Here is a 20195-nt window from a genome sequence, read left to right on the forward strand (position 1 = left end):
TATTAGTTATTCAGTGAAATTCACGACTCTGATAATCTTAAAACTTCATGAACGTATTTGCACGGGACAAGCAAGAGCATGGCTATAAAAAGTCGATGTCAATTAGTCACTGAAAAAAGAACACCGAATTCACTGTCAACCTAAAATAGGGTGCTCTAAAGAAGCTAGATTAAGACAGACGTGCCAAAGACTTTCAGGAAATCTGGAAGTGCTTCGTACAATGAACTGGAACTACTAACCAGCTCTGATGACTAACTAACAATCGGTACGCTAGCAAGCAGTTCCATTGCATCTCACCGTCATGACCACATGGTACAGCGGCACAGCATGTCCTCACCTGTCATCAGCTCCTTCAACGCGGCAAGCCTGTAACTCGTCCCGCCTTCAGCTGCCTCGCTTGCTCCACTACACCCGCGAGAGTTCGCACTTTCTGGCGAACTTTCCGGCCATCCACAGTACCTTTCTGAGGCAACACGACGGCTCGCGTTAAAAGCGAACATTACGAATCTCTGGTTCGCCTGTTTTAACGTACAGACTCTCCCGAAATACCTCCAAACTTCTACCAGAAACTTACAACAAGCAATGGAAGTACACGTCCACAAATTCTGCAGGAAAGAATTTCATCCCAGATGGGGATTGTTCATGCAGTAGTGTCTGCTGATCATAAACGGAGAGTCAGACTGAAAATGAAACACATAACCCATATATCACTTGTCACAAGCATTAGTCTGAGTAGAAAATGATAAAGACGGAATATGAAAATGATAAAATACCGTATCTAATTGATTGGCTATTCTCTAACGAAGGTGAACTCAAATCAGCTAACGTCTTTCACAATAAAACTTATCAAGTGAACACTGGTGGCAGAAAACGTGCGAAGAGGTCACGATTGATCTGTGTGGTGGCGTTTTCCACTTTGTTGTGGCACAATGACAACAGCAAATGCTTCAGATGGTCTTGTACGGAGGTTGGTTATTTAAAATGGTTCAAATGGCTGTGAGCACTATGGGACTTAACTTTTGAGGTCATCAGTTCCCTAGAACTTAGAACTACTTAAACCTAACTAACCTAAGGACATCACACACATCCATGCCCGAGGCAGGATTCGAACCTACTACCGTAGCGGTCGCGCGGTTCCAGACAGTAGCGCCTAGAACCACTCGGCCACTCTAATTAATCTATAGTTCAATTTGATCCATTTCATCGTTGTATTATCTTGAGACTGCAGTACACTTACAATGATCAACGATGACTTCACCTGCCCCTGTTTTACCGTTTAGTCAGCTCCTTTAGAAACTCCTGTCGTACTTATGTTGTACTTAACTACTTAGCGCTCTATTATACTTACATTAAACCTTCGACAGATACTGTTTCCAATGAAACACTATATAAATCTATTAAACATGTAAATGCCGAGAAAAGCAGTAAGCCGGGCATCCGCAGACGGGCAGGAGGTGAGGACGAGTCTCGGTCGGATCACTGATTTCTGAGACTTCGTTCTGACGTAGCCTTCATCTCTCAAAGATGTGAAGTGCCCACGTTGAACTTATTTCCTCTTTGCCTGGCTAGATAACCGTGTTAGGTTACGCACACACAAGTCTCGAACTTTTGTTGTCATGTTATAAAAGTGTAGCTATTTACGTTTCCAATGAATTGATTTTATGAGGAACATCGGCTTTTATTTTCAAACAAGAAATTTTTTATTTGCTTCATAATTACAACTGTCACATTTTACTCGTGTAGTGGGCATTTATCTTTTGTTCCCCACAGGGAAAGCATTATTCTTTACTTTAAGAAGAGAGCATTAAATAGTTCATTCAAGGCACTTCGGTTATAGGTAAGGCAATAATAATGTTAAAGGAGCAGGCCGACGAAAGCGCTCATGGAGAACATAAAGAAGGCCTAAAGGGGAGGAAACAGTTGGATAAACAAAAAATATAAAGAAAAAAGCTAAAAAAATAATTAACAAAACAGGGGTAACCAATTGAAAGACTTGCACCAGGGAATTGCGCCACACAAAATTATTATTATTATTATTATTATTATTATTTCTATTTTTCTCAGACCTTAGGTCTGGTTAAAAATGGAAAGTGACGCGGACCTTCATCAAGCGTGACTTCCTTTTAAAAAAATGGTTCAAATGGCTCTGACCACTATGGGACTCAACATCTTAGGTCATAAGTCCCCTAGAACATAGAACTACTTAAACCTAACTAACCTAAGGACATCACACACACCCATGCCCGAGGCAGGATTCGAACATGCGACCGTAGCAGTCCCGCGGTTCCGGACTGCAGCGCCAGAACCGCTAGACCACCGCGGCCGGCTGACTTCCTTTTAACTGTATGGTATATGTTATATTGCATTTAGGAACTTTTGGGTAATTGAACATGTATCAATGATTACGGATTTCTGTAATTGTATATATAAGTTTGGATGTAGCTGTATTGCATTGATGTACTGGTGGATATTGTGTGGTATGACTCCTGTAGTTGATAGTATAATTGGTATAATGTCAACTTTATCCTGATGCCACATGTCCTTGACTTCCTCAGCCAGTTGGATGTATTTTTCAATTTTTTCTCCTGTTTTCTTTTGTATATTTGTTGTATTGGGTATGGATATTTCGATTAGTTGTGTTGCTTTCTTCTTTTTATTGGTTAGTATGATGTCAGATTTGTTATGTGGTGTTGTTTTATCTGTTATAATGGTTCTGTTCCAGTATAATTTGTATTCATCATTCTCCAGTACATTTTGTGGTGCATACTTGTATGTGGGAACGTGTTGTTTTATAAGTTTATGTTGTAAGGCAAGCTGTTGATGTATTATTTTTGCTACATTGTCATGTCTTCTGGGGTATTCTGTATTTGCTAGTATTGTACATCCGCTTGTGATGTGATCTACTGTTTCTATTTGTTGTTTGCAAAGTCTGCATTTATCTGTTGTGGTATTGGGATCTCTAATAATATGCTTGCTGTAATATCTGGTGTTTATTGTTTGATCCTGTATTGCAATCATGAATCCTTCCGTCTCACTGTATATATTGCCTTTTCTTAGCCATGTGTTGGATGCGTCTTGATCGATGTGTGGCTGTGTTAGATGATACGGGTGCTTGCCATGTAGTGTTTTCTTTTTCCAATTTACTTTCTTCGTATCTGTTGATGTTATGTGATCTAAAGGGTTGTAGAAGTGGTTATGAAATTGCAGTGGTGTAGCCGATGTATTTATATGAGTGATTGATTTGTGTATTTTGCTATTTTCTGCTCGTTCTAGAAAGAATTTTCTTAAATTGTCTACTTGTCCATAATGTAGGTTTTTTATGTCGAAGAATCCCCTTTCTCCTTCCTTTATGCTTAATGTGAATCTTTCTGTTGCTGAATGTATGTGATGTATTCTATATTTGTGGCATTGTGAACGTGTAAGTGTATTGAGTGCTTCTAGGTCTGTGTTACTCCATTTCACTACTCCAAATGAGTAGGTCAATATTGATATAGCATAAGTATTTACAGCTTTTGTCTTGTTTCTTGCTGTCAATTCTGTTTTCAGTATTTTTGTTAGTCTTTGTCTATATTTATCTTTTAGTTCTTCTTTAATATTTGTATTATCTATTCCCATTTTTTGTCTGTATCCTAGATATTTATAGGCATCAGTTTTTTCCATAGCTTCTATGGAGTCACTGTGGTTATTCAATATGTAATCTTCTTGTTTAGTGTGTTTTCCCTTGACTATGCTATTTTTCTTACATTTGTCTGTTCCAAAAGCCATATTTATATCATTGCTGAATACTTCTGTTATCTTTGTTAATTGGTTGAGTTGTTGATTGGTTGCTGCCAGAAGTTTTAGATCATCCATGTATAGCAAATGTGTGATCTTGTGTGGGTATGTTCCAGTAATATTATATCCGTAATTTGTATTATTTAGCATGTTGGATAGTGGGTTCAGAGCAAGACAGAACCAGAAAGGACTTAATGAGTCTCCTTGGTATATTCCACGCTTAATCTGTATTGGTTGTGATGTGATATTATTAGAGTTTGTTTGGATATTAAGTGTGGTTTTCCAGTTTTTCATAACTATGTTTAGGAAGTGTATCAATTTAGGATCTACTTTGTATATTTCCAATATCTGTAGTAACCATGAGTGGGGTACACTATCAAAAGCTTTTTGGTAATCAATGTATGCATAGTGTAGTGACCTTTGTTTAGTTTTAGCTTGATACGTCACCTCTGTATCTATTATCAGTTGCTCTTTACATCCTCGTGCTCCTTTGCAGCAGCCTTTTTGTTCTTCATTTATAATTTTGTTCCGTGTTGTATGTGTCACTAATTTCTGTGTAATGACTGAAGTTAATATTTTGTAGATTGTTGGTAGGCATGTTATGTGGCGATATTTAGCTGGGTTTGCTGTGTCTGCTTGACCTTTAGGTTTCAGATAGGTTATTCCATGTGTAAGTGTATCAGGGAATGTGTATGGGTCTACAATGTAGCTGTTAAATAATTTAGTTAGATGTGAATGTGTTGAGGTGAACTTCTTTAGCCAGAAATATGCTATTTTATCATTTCCAGGGGCTTTCCAATTGTGTGTAGAATTAATAGCTCGGGTGACTTCATGTTGCAAAATTATCACTTCAGGCATTTGTGGTATCATCTTGTATGAGTCTGTTTCTGCTTGTATCCACCGTGCATGCCTGTTATGTTGTACCGGGTTTGACCATATGTTGCTCCAGAAGTGTTCCATGTCTGTTATGTTTGGTGTATTGTCTATTTTAATGTGTGTGTTATCTATTGTTTGGTAAAATCTCTTTTGGTTTGTATTGAATGTTTGGTTTTGTTTCCTTCTACTTTCACTTTTTTTGTACCTTCTAAGTCGTTTGGCCAATGCTTGTAATTTCTGCTTCTTTTCATCTAATTGCTCTATTGCTTCTTGTTGTGAAATTTTACCTAACCTTTTTCGTTTTTTGTCTGATATTTCATTTCTTATAAACTGTGTTAGCTGTCCGATGTCTTTCCTCAGTTTTTCTATTCTAATCTGTAGCCTGTGTTGCCATGCTGGTTTTGTGGGTTTCTTCTGTGTGTTGGTTGGTTCTGATCTCTGCCTAGTGTGTATGTTTAGTGTAGTGAGTGCTCCTACATAAACCAGTAGTTGTAACTCTTCCATAGTTGTGTTTTCATTTATTTTGTTGTGTATGATTGTGCTGATAGTTGTCATTGTTGTTTCGACTTGTGGGTTATTTGGTGGTCTATGCAAGAATGGTCTAATGTCTGTATTTGTGTCTTTGTATTCTATATATGTCAGCTGAAATTTTTCTTCTATATCTAACATGTGTGTCACTTCGTGTTCTATTTGTGCTTGTTCTGGTGGCTGTCTTAAGATGTCGTTTTCCTCTGACTGTTTAATTGATGCGTTTTGTTCTTTGTTTGTTTTCTCTGGGATGCTCGAGTCCGTTACTGTATTTTCTTCTTCTTCTGATTGCACATTATTTTGTTCTAGTATTTGTTGTACTTGTTGTTTGATGTTTATTATTATTATTATTATTATTATTATTATTATCATCGTGTATACACAGAATCAAGCTTGTACGGAATCCTCAGAGAGCGAGTTCTACTAGCAGTCGTCCAGGTGTAACGCCGCAAATGCATATCCTCCTATTTCCATCTACTGCACTGCAAATTTTTTTCCTTATTTTGTTACCTGAAGATATGACGTTTCTGTGTCTTTATACACTCCTGGAAATTGAAATAAGAACACCGTGAATTCATTGTCCCAGGAAGAGGAAACTTTATTGACACATTCCTGGGGTCAGATACATCACATGATCACACTGACAGAACCACGGGCACATAGACACAGGCAACAGAGCATGCACAATGTCGGCACTAGTACAGTGTATATCCACCTTTCGCAGCAATGCAGGCTGCTATTCTCCCATGGAGACGATCGTAGAGATGCTGGATGTAGTCCTGTGGAACGGTTTGCCATGCCATTTCCACCTGGCGCCTCAGTTGGACCAGCGTTCGTGCTGGACGTGCAGACCGCGTGAGACGACGCTTCATCCAGTCCCAAACATGCTCAATGGGGGACAGATCCGGAGATCTTGCTGGCCAGGATAGTTGACTTACACCTTCTAGAGCACGTTGGGTGGCACGGGATACATGCGGACGTGCATTGTCCTGTTGGAACAGCAAGTTCCCTTGCCGGTCTAGGAATGGTAGAACGATGGGTTCGATGACGGTTTGGATGTACCGTGCACTATTCAGTGTCCCCTCGACGATCACCAGTGGTGTATGGCCAGTGTAGGAGATCGCTCCCCACACCATGATGCCGGGTGTTGGCCCTGTGTGCCTCGGTCGTATGCAGTCCTGATTGTGGCGGTCACCTGCACGGCGCCAAACATGCATACGACCATCATTGGCACCAAGGCAGAAGCGACTCTCATCGCTGAAGACGACACGTCTCCATTCGTCCCTCCATTCACGCCTGTCGCGACACCACTGGAGGCGGGCTGCACGATGTTGGGGCGTGAGCGGAAGACGGCCTAAAGGTGTGCGGGATCGTAGCCCAGCTTCATGGAGACGGTTGCGAATGGTCCTCGCCGATACCCCAGGAGCAACAGTGTCCCTAATTCGCTGGTAAGTGGCGGTGCGGTCCCCTACGGCACTGCTTAGGATCCTACGGTCTTGGCGTGCATCCGTGCGTCGCTGCGGTCCGGTCCCAGGTCGACGGGCATGTGCACCTTCCGCCGACCACTGGCGACAACATCGATGTACTGTGGAGACCTCACGCCCCACGTGTTGAGCAATTCGGCTGTACGTCCACCCGGCCTCCCGCATGCCCACTATACGCCCTCGCTCAAAGTCCGTCAACTGCACATACGGTTCACGTCCACGCTGTCGCGGCATGCTACCAGTGTTAAAGACTGCGATGGAGCTCCGTATGCCACGGCGAACTGGCTGACACTGACGGCGGCGGTGCACAAATGCTGCGCATCTAGCGCCATTCGACGGCCAACACCGCGGTTCCTGGTGTGTCCGCTGTGCCGTGCGTGTGATCATTGCTTGTACAGCCCTCTCGCAGTGTCCGGAGCAAGTATGGTGGGTCTGACACACCGGTGTCAATGTGTTCTTTTTTCCATTTCCAGGAGTGTATATTGTAATTGTTTTACTATTTGTATATATATATTTATCCATATATGTCGAAGTATAACTGGTTTGTTTTGTAAATATTATTTGTATGTTTCGTTGGGTCTTGCCTAGGGAAAACTATGCTATCGAACGATTACATCGATAGGTCGTGTGGAGAACCAAAGTGTGTAGGATCTTTGGTTGTGTTAACTCTGCTGCATGGAGCGCGGGCAGAGCAGAGAGAGTCTGGCTGGAGTAGTGCAGTGGGGCAGGTGTGTTGTGTGACGCTCCCGCGAGTTGCCGCGCTTCCGGGGTTTGGCAGCATGTAATTGTGCTCGGATTGCTATGATAGTTTCTGACACGGTGTCACGGACGACAAGCATTAGCTGGCGCACATCAAGAGCCCGTTTCGCCTGGTGACCGTGTCGATAAGAAGGCGCGCCAACATCCAGCTTCTGCAACAGCGACGGCCGACAATGAGTGACTGTCGCCACCTCCTCGATGGACGACTTCAAACCTTCGATCAACCAACAAGGAAGACTGGAAGCACGTAAAGCGTTAGAACTGTATGGCAGACCTCAGCTTTTCAAACTGGTCCATTTGTGTCACCAAATTACAGCAATGTAGCATGAACATTTGTTGCTCATTGTACCAATTGCATTACCAAGCAAGGTCCCTTCCTTTTCCTGAATGAAACCGAGTGTCGTTGAAATTCAAACGCCAGAATTTAAGTAATATCATTCCATTTCACTGCTTTAATTTCAAGGTTCAGTTAAAGTATTCATAGCTGGCTACAATATTTAGATTACACAAGCAAAAATTAAGAGTGCGAGTTTTGTTACCGTATTTTAGCTAACCTGTGACTGCAGCTCAGCTTGGTATGTACTAAATTTTACTATTGTTAATTGTTCAGAATCATTTAATTCAAGTTCAAAGTTAAATCTCTTATTTCTAAATTGCGTAGATTCAAGTAGCTTTTGAAATGATCGTTGAGGTAGCCCAAGACTAACCGTATTTTACTGAATTTCGATGTGCTTCAGAAAGAAAGCTCACTATTAATTTCAGTCACTAAATTAACTTTCAATTTTCCGGTTTTATTAATTATTTTGCTAAATGAAGTCAGAGTGTAGCGAAATTTATTACTTCAGACAAACTTTCAGTTTTCACACTACACGTGTCAACCTTCAGTTGCCACACTTCTAGTGCTAATTATATGTGTAATAACCTTTCTTTTTCAGTTACTGTAGTAATTGTCCATAGGACTGGGGATCGCAATTTCCCCCAAATCTCAAATATCTAATTACCGCTAGATAATTGTTAACGTAACGACCGCACATTTACTTCCTTTATTAACTTTACCCATTTTCAAAATTAATTTCCACCAATTTCATTTGCATTTTTCCTTTCATTTAGATGTAACCCTTTCCTCCCTCTTTACCGACAGATTAACTTCGGTGACGATTGCTTTTCCCAAATTTCCATTAGGTACACGCGGTTTAATTTTTCACTGTCATTAAGGTCGATAAGTGAGGGGGAGGTTACACAGGGTTTAGCTAAACTTTGCCCTCATGGGTTACATCCAGCAGTACTGTTCACATAATGAGCTGCCTGAGAAAATGTCACTAAGCCCTTATGTAATAACGTGAGTTAAAGTTTAAGAACATAAAGATGAGATTGAGCTTCGACCTCTTCCTCCCGGCATCGTCGTCGAGAGGGGGTAATTTTAAGTAGACTCCGGATTGGGCACTGTCTTTCTAGCCGTTGACATCTTTTAAGTGGCGATCCTCCCCCGCTTTGTCTCCGCTACTCTCAACCGTGGACGGTGAGACACCTTTTACTTCAGTGCCCCTATTTTACTCCGCTACGCGCCCGTCTCCAGCTGTCGCCTGATACATCTTCCCTTTTAGCGGATGCCGCGCCCTCAGCTAACCGCTTTCCAGAATTTACCAGTGGCAGCGAGATGACATGGGTCATTTGAACCTCTTTTCGTGGAAAACAACCGCCCCTCAATAATAGTTTCCTAAGATTTTCTTCCGCTTTTAGTTTCCCTACTTCTTGAGTATGGCTCCCATTACTGCTGATTTAAATTTCGTTTTTTCACCCTTCACTGAGCTACAGAATGGGCACGTATGACCGTATCAGTTTTGAACCCTAGAACCATAATCCAAAAACAGAGAAGATTCACAGGTGGAAAGTAAATCCTCCTGCAAAAATTCACCCTTCCTACTGTGTGGCCAGTTCGTGCAGCAAGGTGTTATGTGGCCTTATCTCAGTGATTAAAAATCGGGCCAGAAACGCGAATTGGGTAGACACCTAGTGTATATCGCTGTGGAATAACAAGAAAATGAATGCAGCGAACTGGTTGTAGTCAACTTCAAGAGAAATAGAGGTCTTTTTCCGTGTGAAGCATCCGTCTTTCCTACACATTCAAGAACCAGTCATCTGTGTACGTTGGTGGCCTGTTGGAATGCTGAATATCCGGAGTCGATTAACCTCTTTTAACAAGCACAAACAGACCGTCTTCACCTCTGGTAATGCAAGTTGAACAATGTAGGGAATGTACAGTGGCTCCAAATCCACATTAAACACGACATCCCTTTGCTACCTATCTGGGGGAGACTCGGTGTAGTCGGTACAAAAAGAGGCGGTTGTTCCACCGGGTGGAAACTGCGTCACGAGTCTGTTTTCCTACAAGAGAAGCTTTTTATTTATTCATTTACTTTTTAGTAATTAGCGAATCGTCATCTAAGGTCAGCGGGTACATGCTTCTTATTCTACCTGAACTTGGCAGCTCCACCCTGTGACTGAATAACCAACGAAAGGATAACTTTCTACGCGTAAGTGAGTGGATTGCCAGAAGTTTGAACGTGGTACGGAAGCTAGAAAATTTGCAAAGGGAATAGTGACCGCATGTGAAGTGAAATGGATAGTAGACAGTGACTTACGGTCAGACGAGTATTGGGTAATATCAACAGCAGCAAAAGTGGCGTAATGGAAGTAGGGTCCACTGTGAATAGGAAGTTAGAGGCGAGAGAGAATTACTGAGAACAATTTAGTGATAGGACTGTTCTGATCATAATCGACAGCAAACGAACAACGACAACAATAATTCAGATATACATGTCGGCGTCGCAAGCACAAGATAAAGAAATAGAGAAAGTATATGAGGATATTAAACGGGTAATTCAGTACGGACAGTGAGATGAAAATGTAATAGTCGTCAAGGATTGGAATCCGGTTGTAAGGAATGAGTACAGGAAAGGGTTACTGGAGAATATTGGGTTGGTAGTGATAATGAGAGATCAGAAAGACTAACCAAGTTCTGAAGTAAATTTTAGCTAGTAATAGCGAATAGTTGGTTCAAGAATCACAAGAGGAGGAGGTACACTTCGTAAAGGATGGGAGATGCGGGAAGATTTCAGCCAGATTCCATCAACGTCCTGCAGAGATTCCGAAATCAGATACTGGACTGTAAGGCACACTCTAGGCCAGACGTAGACTCAGATCACAATTTGGTAATGATGAAGAGTGGACTGAAATTTAAGAGACTTGTGAGGAAAAATTAATGCGCAAAGAAGTTAGATACTGATGTACTAAAGAATGAAGAAATACGCTTGAAGTTCTCTGAGACTATAGATGCTGCGATAAGGAACAGTTCAGTAGGAAGTTCTGTTGAAGAAGAAGGAGCGTCTCTAAGGCGGTGGTCACGGAAGTTGGAGAGAAATACGTAGTACAAGGAAGACAACTACGAAGAAACCACGGAGAACAGAAGAAATGCTTCAGCTGCTCGACGAAAGAAGCAAGTGCGAAAATGTTCAGGGAAATTCAGGAATACAGAACCAAAAGTCACTTGGGAATGAAATTAAGAGAAAGTGCAGGGAATCTAAGGAGAAATGGCTACATGAAAATTATGGATAAATCGGAAGAGAAATGACCGTGGGGAAAAGCCAAAACAACTTTCGGTGAAATTAAAAGCAAGGGAGGTAATATAAACAATGCAATGGGGGTTTAGTACTAAATGTAGAAGAGATAGCGAATACATGTAAATTGTAGTACACTGGAGTACTCTGTGAGAAGGAGGGCTATCTAATGACATGATAGATGAAGAGAAAAGAGTCGACAGGGAAGAGATGGGGAATCGAGTATAATAATAAGAATTTCAAAGAGCTTTGGAAGACTGAAGATCAATAAAGCAGAAGGAATAGACAACATTCCATCGGAATTACAAAAATTATCAGGGGAAGTGGCAATAAAACGATTATTCACGTTAGTGTGTAGAATATATATGTCTGGCGATATACCATCTGACATTCGGAAAAATATCATTCACACAGTTCTCAAGACTGCAAGAGCCGAAAAGTGAGAGAATTATCACATGATCAGATTAATAGCTCATGCATACAAGTTGCTGACAAGAATAATATACAGGAGAATAGATAAGAATATTGAGCATATGCTAGATGACGATCAGTTTGGCTTTAGGAAAGGAGCAAGATATTTGGAAACCTGAGCAATAGAGGAAGGCGAGTAGTTACGATACGTACAAGAACCAAGAACGGACAATAAGAGAGGAAGACCAAGAACCAATTTTCACGGATTAAAAGGGACATAAGGCAGGGATATAGTCTTTCGCCCCTGCTGTTAAGTCCATACGTCGTAGATGCAATGCCGGAAATAAAAGAAAGGTTCAAGAGATGGATTAAAATTCGCTAACGGCTTTGCTATCCTTAGTGAAGGTGAAAAGACATTACTAGTTTTGTTGAATGGAATGAACAGTCCAATGAGTACAGAATACGGATTGAGAGTAAATCGAAGAAATGAGGTATGAGAAATAGCCTAATTGAGGACAGCGAGAAACTTATCATCACGATTGGTGATCAAAAAGTAGATGAAATACAGAAATTCTTCGCCGGCCGCGGTGGCCGTGCGGTTCTAGGCGCTGCAGTCCGGAACCGCGGGACTGCTACGGTCGCAGGTTCGAATCCTGCCTCGGGCATGGATGTGTGTGATGTCCTTAGGTTAGTTAGGTTTACGTAGTTCTAAGTTCCAGGGGACTGATGACCTAAGATGTTAAGTCCCATAGTGCTCAGAGCCATTTGCACCATTTGAACAGAAATTCTTCTGTCTAAGATACAAAATAACCAATGAAGGGTGGAGCAAGGAGATGAAGGGTGGAGCAAGGAGGACATAAAAAGCAGACAAACACTGACAGAAAGGGTGTTCTTGGCCAAGAGAAGTCAAGTAGTATCAAACACAGGTCTTAATTTGAGGAAGAAACTTCTTAGAATGTGCATCTGGAGCACAACATTGTATGTTAGTGAAATAGGGATTGTGGGAAACCCCGGAACGGAAGACGATCAGAGTATTTGATATTTAGAGCTGCAGAAAAATATTGAAAATCAAGTGGACTGATAAGATAAGCTATGCGGAGGTCCTCCGCAGAGTCGGTGAGGAATGGGATATATAAAAAAATACTGACAGGAAAAACGGACAGTTAAAAACACTAGAGGATAACAGAGATTGGGATACAGCCAGTAAATAATTGAGAACATAGGTTGCAAGTGCTACTCTCAGATGAAGAGTTGGCACAGGAGGGGAATAACTGTCGGACCTCATTGTTCCCTCAAGATTGCGAACTCCTCACGGACTGAATGAAGAAAGCGTGTCTCGGTTCGAATCCTGGAGTGGCATGAAATTTCATTCGCGTCATTTCCAGTTGTAGCACGCTCAGACCAAACTACTGGTGACAAATTGTTACGATTTTTATCAACTCCCCGTGCGTTTTCAACAATAATGAATGATTGGTACCGGTTTCGACTTACAGTCGGACAAAGAATTCTCCGTCGTATCATTTCAACTTCAAACACGCCACTCTTAATTACTGGTGAAAAAGAATTCGATAGTCAACGTTACTTCTTGTGTACTCAGCGACGATGATGCTCCGACATGGGTACATATCGCTTCTATTGAAATAATCAGATTTCAACGTCTATTCGAAATTAGAAGTCAATGATGACAGGTGCTGGTTTCGAATCCCGATAGGTCAAAATCTTTTCATCTCGTCATGTCAGTTTCAATCAGCTATCATTGGCTCTGTATTGAATTCATATTGAGGATTAACGACGAGGTCCGTGCTTTTTAGGCTGTTTCCCACATCCGACCAGGTGAGTATTGGCTGCTGCTCCGGTTCTTTCTCAGTTGCATACAGATGGGGTACAAAAATTCCTCCCACGGTGAGAGAGGGGGGGAAGGTGGATGCTGAGAGAGAGTGTTGGCTACAGAATGGGCATCCTGCCATTCTTTACCGCTAACGTGGCCAAATCCAAATGAAATGCATGCTCTGTAATGTTGCAGGATACGGCACGTTCAAAAGTGGTTCAAATGGCTCTGAGCACTATGGGACTCAACTGCTGAGGTCATTAGTCCCCTAGAACTTAGAACTAGTTAAACCTAACTAACCTAAGGATTTCACAACCATCCATGCCCGAGGCAGGATTCGAACCTGCGACCGTAGCGGTCTTGCGGTTCCAGACTGCAGCGCCTTTAACCGCACGGCCACTACGGCCAGCGATACGGCAGGGGACAAGGAGACTCACAGCAGACAAATCACAACCATGAAGTTTTTTTTTTCGGTGAAAATCTATAATGAAATTACGGTCAAGAATGTCTCTTCCAAATGCCAGCACACATTGGCTGGAGTGAGGAATGACAGTGGAGGGAATAAAGTGCCCTCATGCAAATGTTTAGTAACTCATTTTTCCCATGTACTTCTCTGAGTGAAATACTATAATTTGAATGTGTTGTTATGTACAGAGTCCTAAGCACTTGGATATAAATGATTAAAATGAAGTTTTAGTAATAACCTAATTTTTCGAAATATTACAGCAGTTATTGTTGTAGTTGCTTAGGCTCAAGGTTCCCGAAATACGCAGAGGTGACAACAGTAATGGGATACCTCCTAATATCGTGTAGTTTTAAGTCCACTGCAGAAATATCGAGCCATGCTGCCTCTATAACCGTCCGTAACTGCGAAAGTGTTGCTGGTGGTGGGTGTTATCTCTCAATTACGACCCATAACTGTTCGATGGGAGTCATGTCGGGCGATCTGGGTGTCCGAATCATTCGCTTGAATTGCCCAGAATGTTCTTCAAACCAATTACGAACGACTATAGCCAGGTGCAAGACATCGTTGTTTGGGGGACATGAAGTCCATAAATGGGTGCATATTGTGTCCAAGTGGCAGAACATAACTATTTCCAGTCAATGATCGGTCGAGTTGGACCATACGGCCTAGTCCATTCAATATAAACACAGCCCGGACCATTGTGTGCTATTAGCTCAGGCTTTCGCAGTCGGTCATCTGTTGCCGTAGCTCATTAACGCCTAATTACGCCGCACTGTCCTAACAAATACGTTCGTCGTACGTCCCACATTGATATCTGCGGTTATTTCACGCAGTGTTACTTGTCTGTTAGCACTGAAAACTCTACGCAAGCGCCGTTGCTCTCGGTCGTAAAGTGAAGGTCGTCAGCCACTGCGTTGTCCGTGGTGAGAGATAATGCCTTAACTTTGGTATTCTCAGCACTCTGTTGACACTGTGCATCTCGGAATATTGAATACCCTAACGATTACCAAAACGGAGTGTCCCATGCATCTAGCTCCGTTCTGTTAATTCTGTTAATTCCTGTCATGTGGTTATTACCACATAGGTAACGGTTTCAGATCAATCAGCTGAGTACAAATGACAGTTCCGCCAATGCAGTGCCCGTTTATACTTCGTGATCATGATACTACCTCCATCTGTATATTCACGTATCGCTATCCCGTGACATTTTGCCACCTCCGTCTTAAAAGCTTAAAAGTCAATAAAATCTTTCTTGATCATCCATTAAAAGGATATTAATGGTGTTAGACTAAAATGATTTTCAGTAATAAGGCAAAATTATTTGAAATTGTGGCTGATTGGTTCCTATTAAAAATGGGAAGCAATAACTCACTGGAAAATCTTAGTATGCATTCACTCACTGACTTACTGACATCGTTAATACTCAAGTTTCTGAATTAGTGAAAAAGACATTTTAAATACGCAATAGTGAAACAAAACTAGCTAAAAATAATTTAGCAAATACTTATGGCTGACTGACTATTACATAAGAAAAGGGCAAAAGCCACCCACTCCGATACCATTTACATTCTATTTCATAACAATTGAGGGAACAGTCGTGTTCAGAACCTTTTAAAATACGAATTTACACTAAGGATGGGAAAATCGATCCTTTAAAACCGATGCTTTTATTTTAGTTCTTAATAACCGGCATTTTTCAGTATAACAATTTTTCTTATTCTTTACTAATACCCGAATTCAAAATACCTGTATATCAATTTGCCACGTTTACGGTGCTATAATTTTCAGGTTTCAAATAAAACCTTTTTAAAAAGTTTATTCGTAAAATTTCTATTGCTTTCAAACATTGGCTTATTATGCGAAAAGCAATCTACGCTGTTTTAAGAACATTGAAGACAGCCATAGACGAGCAATAAATACGTGACACGAAAATCGTTATAGCACTGCCGAGACAATAATTTAGGCGTTGCTGTGTGGCATGGTATGTTACACGTCGCTCGTGGATGTGTAGCGTGCAAAACTTGTACACACCTGGTCTGTCATTGCTGAGACAATAATTCATTCATGGTTTATTATAAAAACAGAAGTTAACAGATGTGCTGCCTACGTCTACACAATATGCCTTTATCTGCTTGAGAGGGCAATAGAGCTCTGCTACCACAGCTTTGACCCTGTAACAGTGATTGTTCGTAATACCCAAATAGTGGTATGATCCTCGACTGAAACAAAAATTTTGAGCAGAATGAAAGGGAGACTATTGATGATCTGTAGTAGTATTCAACCTTTTATTACTTTTCGAGAAAAGCAGCGAACGGTGGACGGACAAAGTTTCTTTTATTTATCTGTTTTATTTGGTATTTTGATTCTGCGTATCATGAAACGGGTAATGCAAAAATCTATGCCGGAGTCTCAGAATTTTTCAATTTTTGTTAGATGTCTATCTTTATTACTGCAAATAATATTAATAAAAGAAATGAATATCTGTTTAATAGTCAGGTTAAGCTCGAGATGAAAAGAAAACCGTTGTTTTAGTCATACCACCATCCCTAGCTTACACCCGTGCAGTCATCTGAAAGTCAAAGTTAACAGAAAACTGTATGGGTGCCCTCCTGTCAGCAGATGAAAAACAGTCAACTAAAATGTGGCGTGCTGTGAGTGGTACGTCACAAGCGTGGCACCCAGACTGGTCCTGTAGCTGGAAGAGAAAGGTATGCATCATCAGCTGAATTTCTTCAGTACAGAGGCGTGTCAGCAGCACTTTATTGCACCTCCGTGAGTGAACGGAATTGAGCTGCTGATTCACAAACCGCCACTTGTTATCTGTCATTTGCAGACTGACTATTTCTACAGCTTGTAGTGCATGGAAGATGAATGTCCACGGGGACGCAGTATCGCACTACTTACCACGAACCGCAGCTCCCCGATCGGCGGCTCGGCGAACGGGATGGCGAGGTACCTGTGGTACGTCGTCCCCAGCACCGTCTGCTCCACGCTGCCTCGCAAGTCGCCCTGCTCCACCGTGGCGTACACGTACTGCGCCTACGGTCAGCACAAGATGGAGTATAAAAATGTGTTCCAAGAGTGTCACTGAATGTATACTCCTAACTAATGGACAATAGTAAGAGAAATAAATAAATACACGTATGAATTAAAAAAATATGACATGATGCATGTAAAATGATGAACACATACGTATTATAGGAATGGATATATGCATGTAAGGATACTAGGAAAATTTTCTCAATATAGTTTCATTTACTTCATTTTTCCGAAGTAATTTCCGCCACATTGAATACACCTCTCCATCCTTAGAAACCAATCCTTAAACCAATTCTCCCGCGTTGTCCCAAGCCTTCAGGAGGTCTTCATGACTTGAAAACTGCACTCCTTCCAGCTTCATTTTCACCTGCGGGAACGGCACAAAGTCACAAGGAGCAAGGTCTAGACGTAATATTCGGTGCGGTGTGGTGAGCTGGAGCGTTGCCGTGATGGAGGAACCAAGTGTCCATTCTTTACTTCGGGCGCAGGTCCTTCATATACTGGATGAATCTGCGCAGCCACTGCTCAGTGTACCACTAAGCTGTGACTGTCTTCTGTGTGTCCAAAACAACAAGCTCCACAATTCCACTCGATTTGATAAGAACAGCTATCATTTTCTTCTTTACTGGTCGGGGGTTTTCTGACAGCAACGGGTGTGTCGTCATCTTCAAAGGCCCAAACTTTGTTTTGAGTGTTAGTCGGCACATCGTAATAGTACAGCCACGTCTCTTCACCTCTCACGATCTTATTCACATACGGAGATTGTCACTTAGAATACCTCTTTAACGAGTCCGGGCATCAAGTCATTCGTAGTGCCATCTGCTCTTCCGTTAGTCTATGCGGTAGCCAGAGACAAAAAGTTTTTTTACTTGCAAATGATCATGCAGAATCAAACGAAGGACTGGTGCATTCAGCCCCAAGGTATCCTACATCCGCTTATAGCTCACTCGCTTGTCTTCGTCTAGCATTTTCATCACAGCATCACTGTTTTCCTCCGTAACTGATGATGGTGGTCTTCATGTCCTCTTAGAGTCCTCCAGAATGAAATTTCGTCTTTGCAATTCTCTGTAACCCCTGAATATAGTTCTACGATGTCTACACACATCACGGAGTGCAAGAGTCAGTTCTTTGAAGTACTGTTCTATGTTTAAACCTCGCTCGAAGTTGTACCGCAAAACTGCTCAAATCTCACTTCGTGACCACGATGCCATAGCAAGCATTCAAACTAACCCTACTAGAGAACGACTGCCTCCACAGACTTGGCACAGCGTTTACAATGCAAGTACGAAGTATTCTCAGAACACAGCAACAATGAGCCTCATACGACTTATTGTTGCGTCGAATTGCAAAACTTTCATAGTACTGTATGTCTGTCCACATCACCCCCTAAACTACTACACGGACTTCAACCAAACTTGACACACTTTTTACTTAGTGTCCGGAAATAATTGCCGTACGGGTAAGAACTACTTCACCTACCAAAGGGGTAGGAGTGGGTGAAAAACCAGTGTACCCGACGATTCGCAAATAGTCATCATTTACTCATCCTTTACTCAAGAATGAGAGCACTTATCAACAAACTTTACACATAATTTCAAACCTTTAAAAAACTTTTTCTCTCTAATAGCCCCCACAAAATGAAGACGGGAAAAAAGTTATGCCTTACTACTTTTTCGTTGTTCACGCAGTAAAACTGATACATAAATCATGGTGTTTTAACTTATTACGTCTTTACTCCCAATTGTATTCGCACGACATATTTTGTAGAGAGTATTCTCATATGTCACTGAAAGTACCAGCAAAATTATGTCTTTGTAAGACATACGGTTCAGGAGATATGACGTGATAAACACTGAGATACGTGGAAAACAGCTGCATCATGAGTGACGTTTAAACTTATTACTTTTTGCTACTAACTCTGCCCGCAACGTATTTATCACACAGTATCCATACAAGTCTCTGAATGTACCTCTAAAATAATATCATTGAACAACACGTAGTAATACTGAGACATGTGGAAACCTGCCACATCATGTACGACGCTTTAACTTGTTGCTATTTTCATACTAACTCTATTCGCAACACATGTCACAGACAATATCCGTTTAAGCCGCTGAATGTACGTTCAAAAATATACCATTGTAAACTCATAGTTCAGGAGATATGACGTCATAAATATCGAGTGACGTGAATATGTAAATCGAAATTCGCTAGAGAACCAGGTGAAATGTGTGTATAGATATGTATGTAATACGTTAAATATATGTGAAATATATTTGACATGTGTGTACGTCAGCAAAGCCAAGCGTAAACAGCTCATCCTAAGCCGCTAGAAGGATTTAAGTCAAATTTGGTGCAGTCTGGAAAGAAATACTGTTGGTGCAAAAGCGATCAGTTTCCTGTTATGGAGGGGGGTGGGAAGAGGGAGGCGATAACGTGGAGAGAGAATAAGGCAGGAGGAGATGGACAAAGACAAGAACAGGAAGAGATTGACAGAAAGAGGATCAGGAGATGGACAGAAAGGGGAGGGGGTGGAGAAGGTGGTCAGAGAGAGGGGGTGGATAAGAATGATGAGTATGACAGCGAGGGGAACCTAGGAGATGGGCAAAAAGAGGGAAAGGAGGAGATGAACTAACAGAAGATTGGAATAAATACGTTCACAGGCAATGCTGACCACTCAACTAGTTAATAATTAAGAAGAAAGTGGCAAATTTTGACTCTAGAAATCGCCTTCTCCTAAAGATACATCTTCTAATCACTGCCGAATAACGGTGAATAATGAAATACTTTTGACAAGTCTCAACACAATTTTAGTAGTCAATATCAACTGCATGATGCCATCTCCAAAATCACTCCCTTTTAGTGGGCAGCGGGTGGCTATAAGCACTCGATCCTCGATGGGTACGCTCTTGTTCATACTTTTAAATTCTGTCTATTGAGCATGTAAGGTGCTGTTATGGGAGCGCAGGTCAGGCATTCATTAGCACGCCCAACAGTAGCCGACACTACTGTTGCAAAATACCACTGTTTGCGTCACAGATACTCATTAGTTTACTTTTTTAACCTCAGCTGGCTGTACGTTAGCTTCAGAACCAGCTCTCTGTTCCCAAACTTACAATGCAAAATAATTCTCAAACACGAAATAAACTACTCGTGTGAGTAAAAGAAGACAGTCTGAAAATAAATCGGGACGAAACTATATAGCTAAGGCAAGAATGAAAACAGCAAACTATAAATCAATTATATGTTGTTTCTGTGGTGTTCATCTCGAAAACTGGTTACCTGCAGCTCTTCGCACATTCTGTCCATCTTGGGCGGAACTCAATGTCCTCCGTACGTTGCTTTTATTTTTCAAACAAACACTTTATTTCATGCTTTTCCCTCTTAGCTAATTTCCTGCCCTTGGACATTTT

General features: G+C 41.5%; 1 protein-coding gene across 1 annotated transcript in view; it reads right to left on the reverse strand.

Moving 5' to 3' along the window:
• The window catches only part of LOC126095598 (cholinesterase-like), a 59481-nt gene that overhangs the window by 31948 nt on the left and 7338 nt on the right, over positions 1–20195 (reverse strand). Inside the window, exon 2 of the mRNA XM_049910370.1 lies at positions 16648–16782. Within this exon, the coding sequence (XP_049766327.1) occupies positions 16648–16782 (135 nt within the window). The remainder of the gene's footprint in view (positions 1–16647; positions 16783–20195) is intronic.

Source organism: Schistocerca cancellata, chromosome 8 (assembly GCF_023864275.1).
Source record: "Schistocerca cancellata isolate TAMUIC-IGC-003103 chromosome 8, iqSchCanc2.1, whole genome shotgun sequence".
Taxonomy (NCBI): Eukaryota; Metazoa; Arthropoda; class Insecta; order Orthoptera; family Acrididae; genus Schistocerca; species Schistocerca cancellata.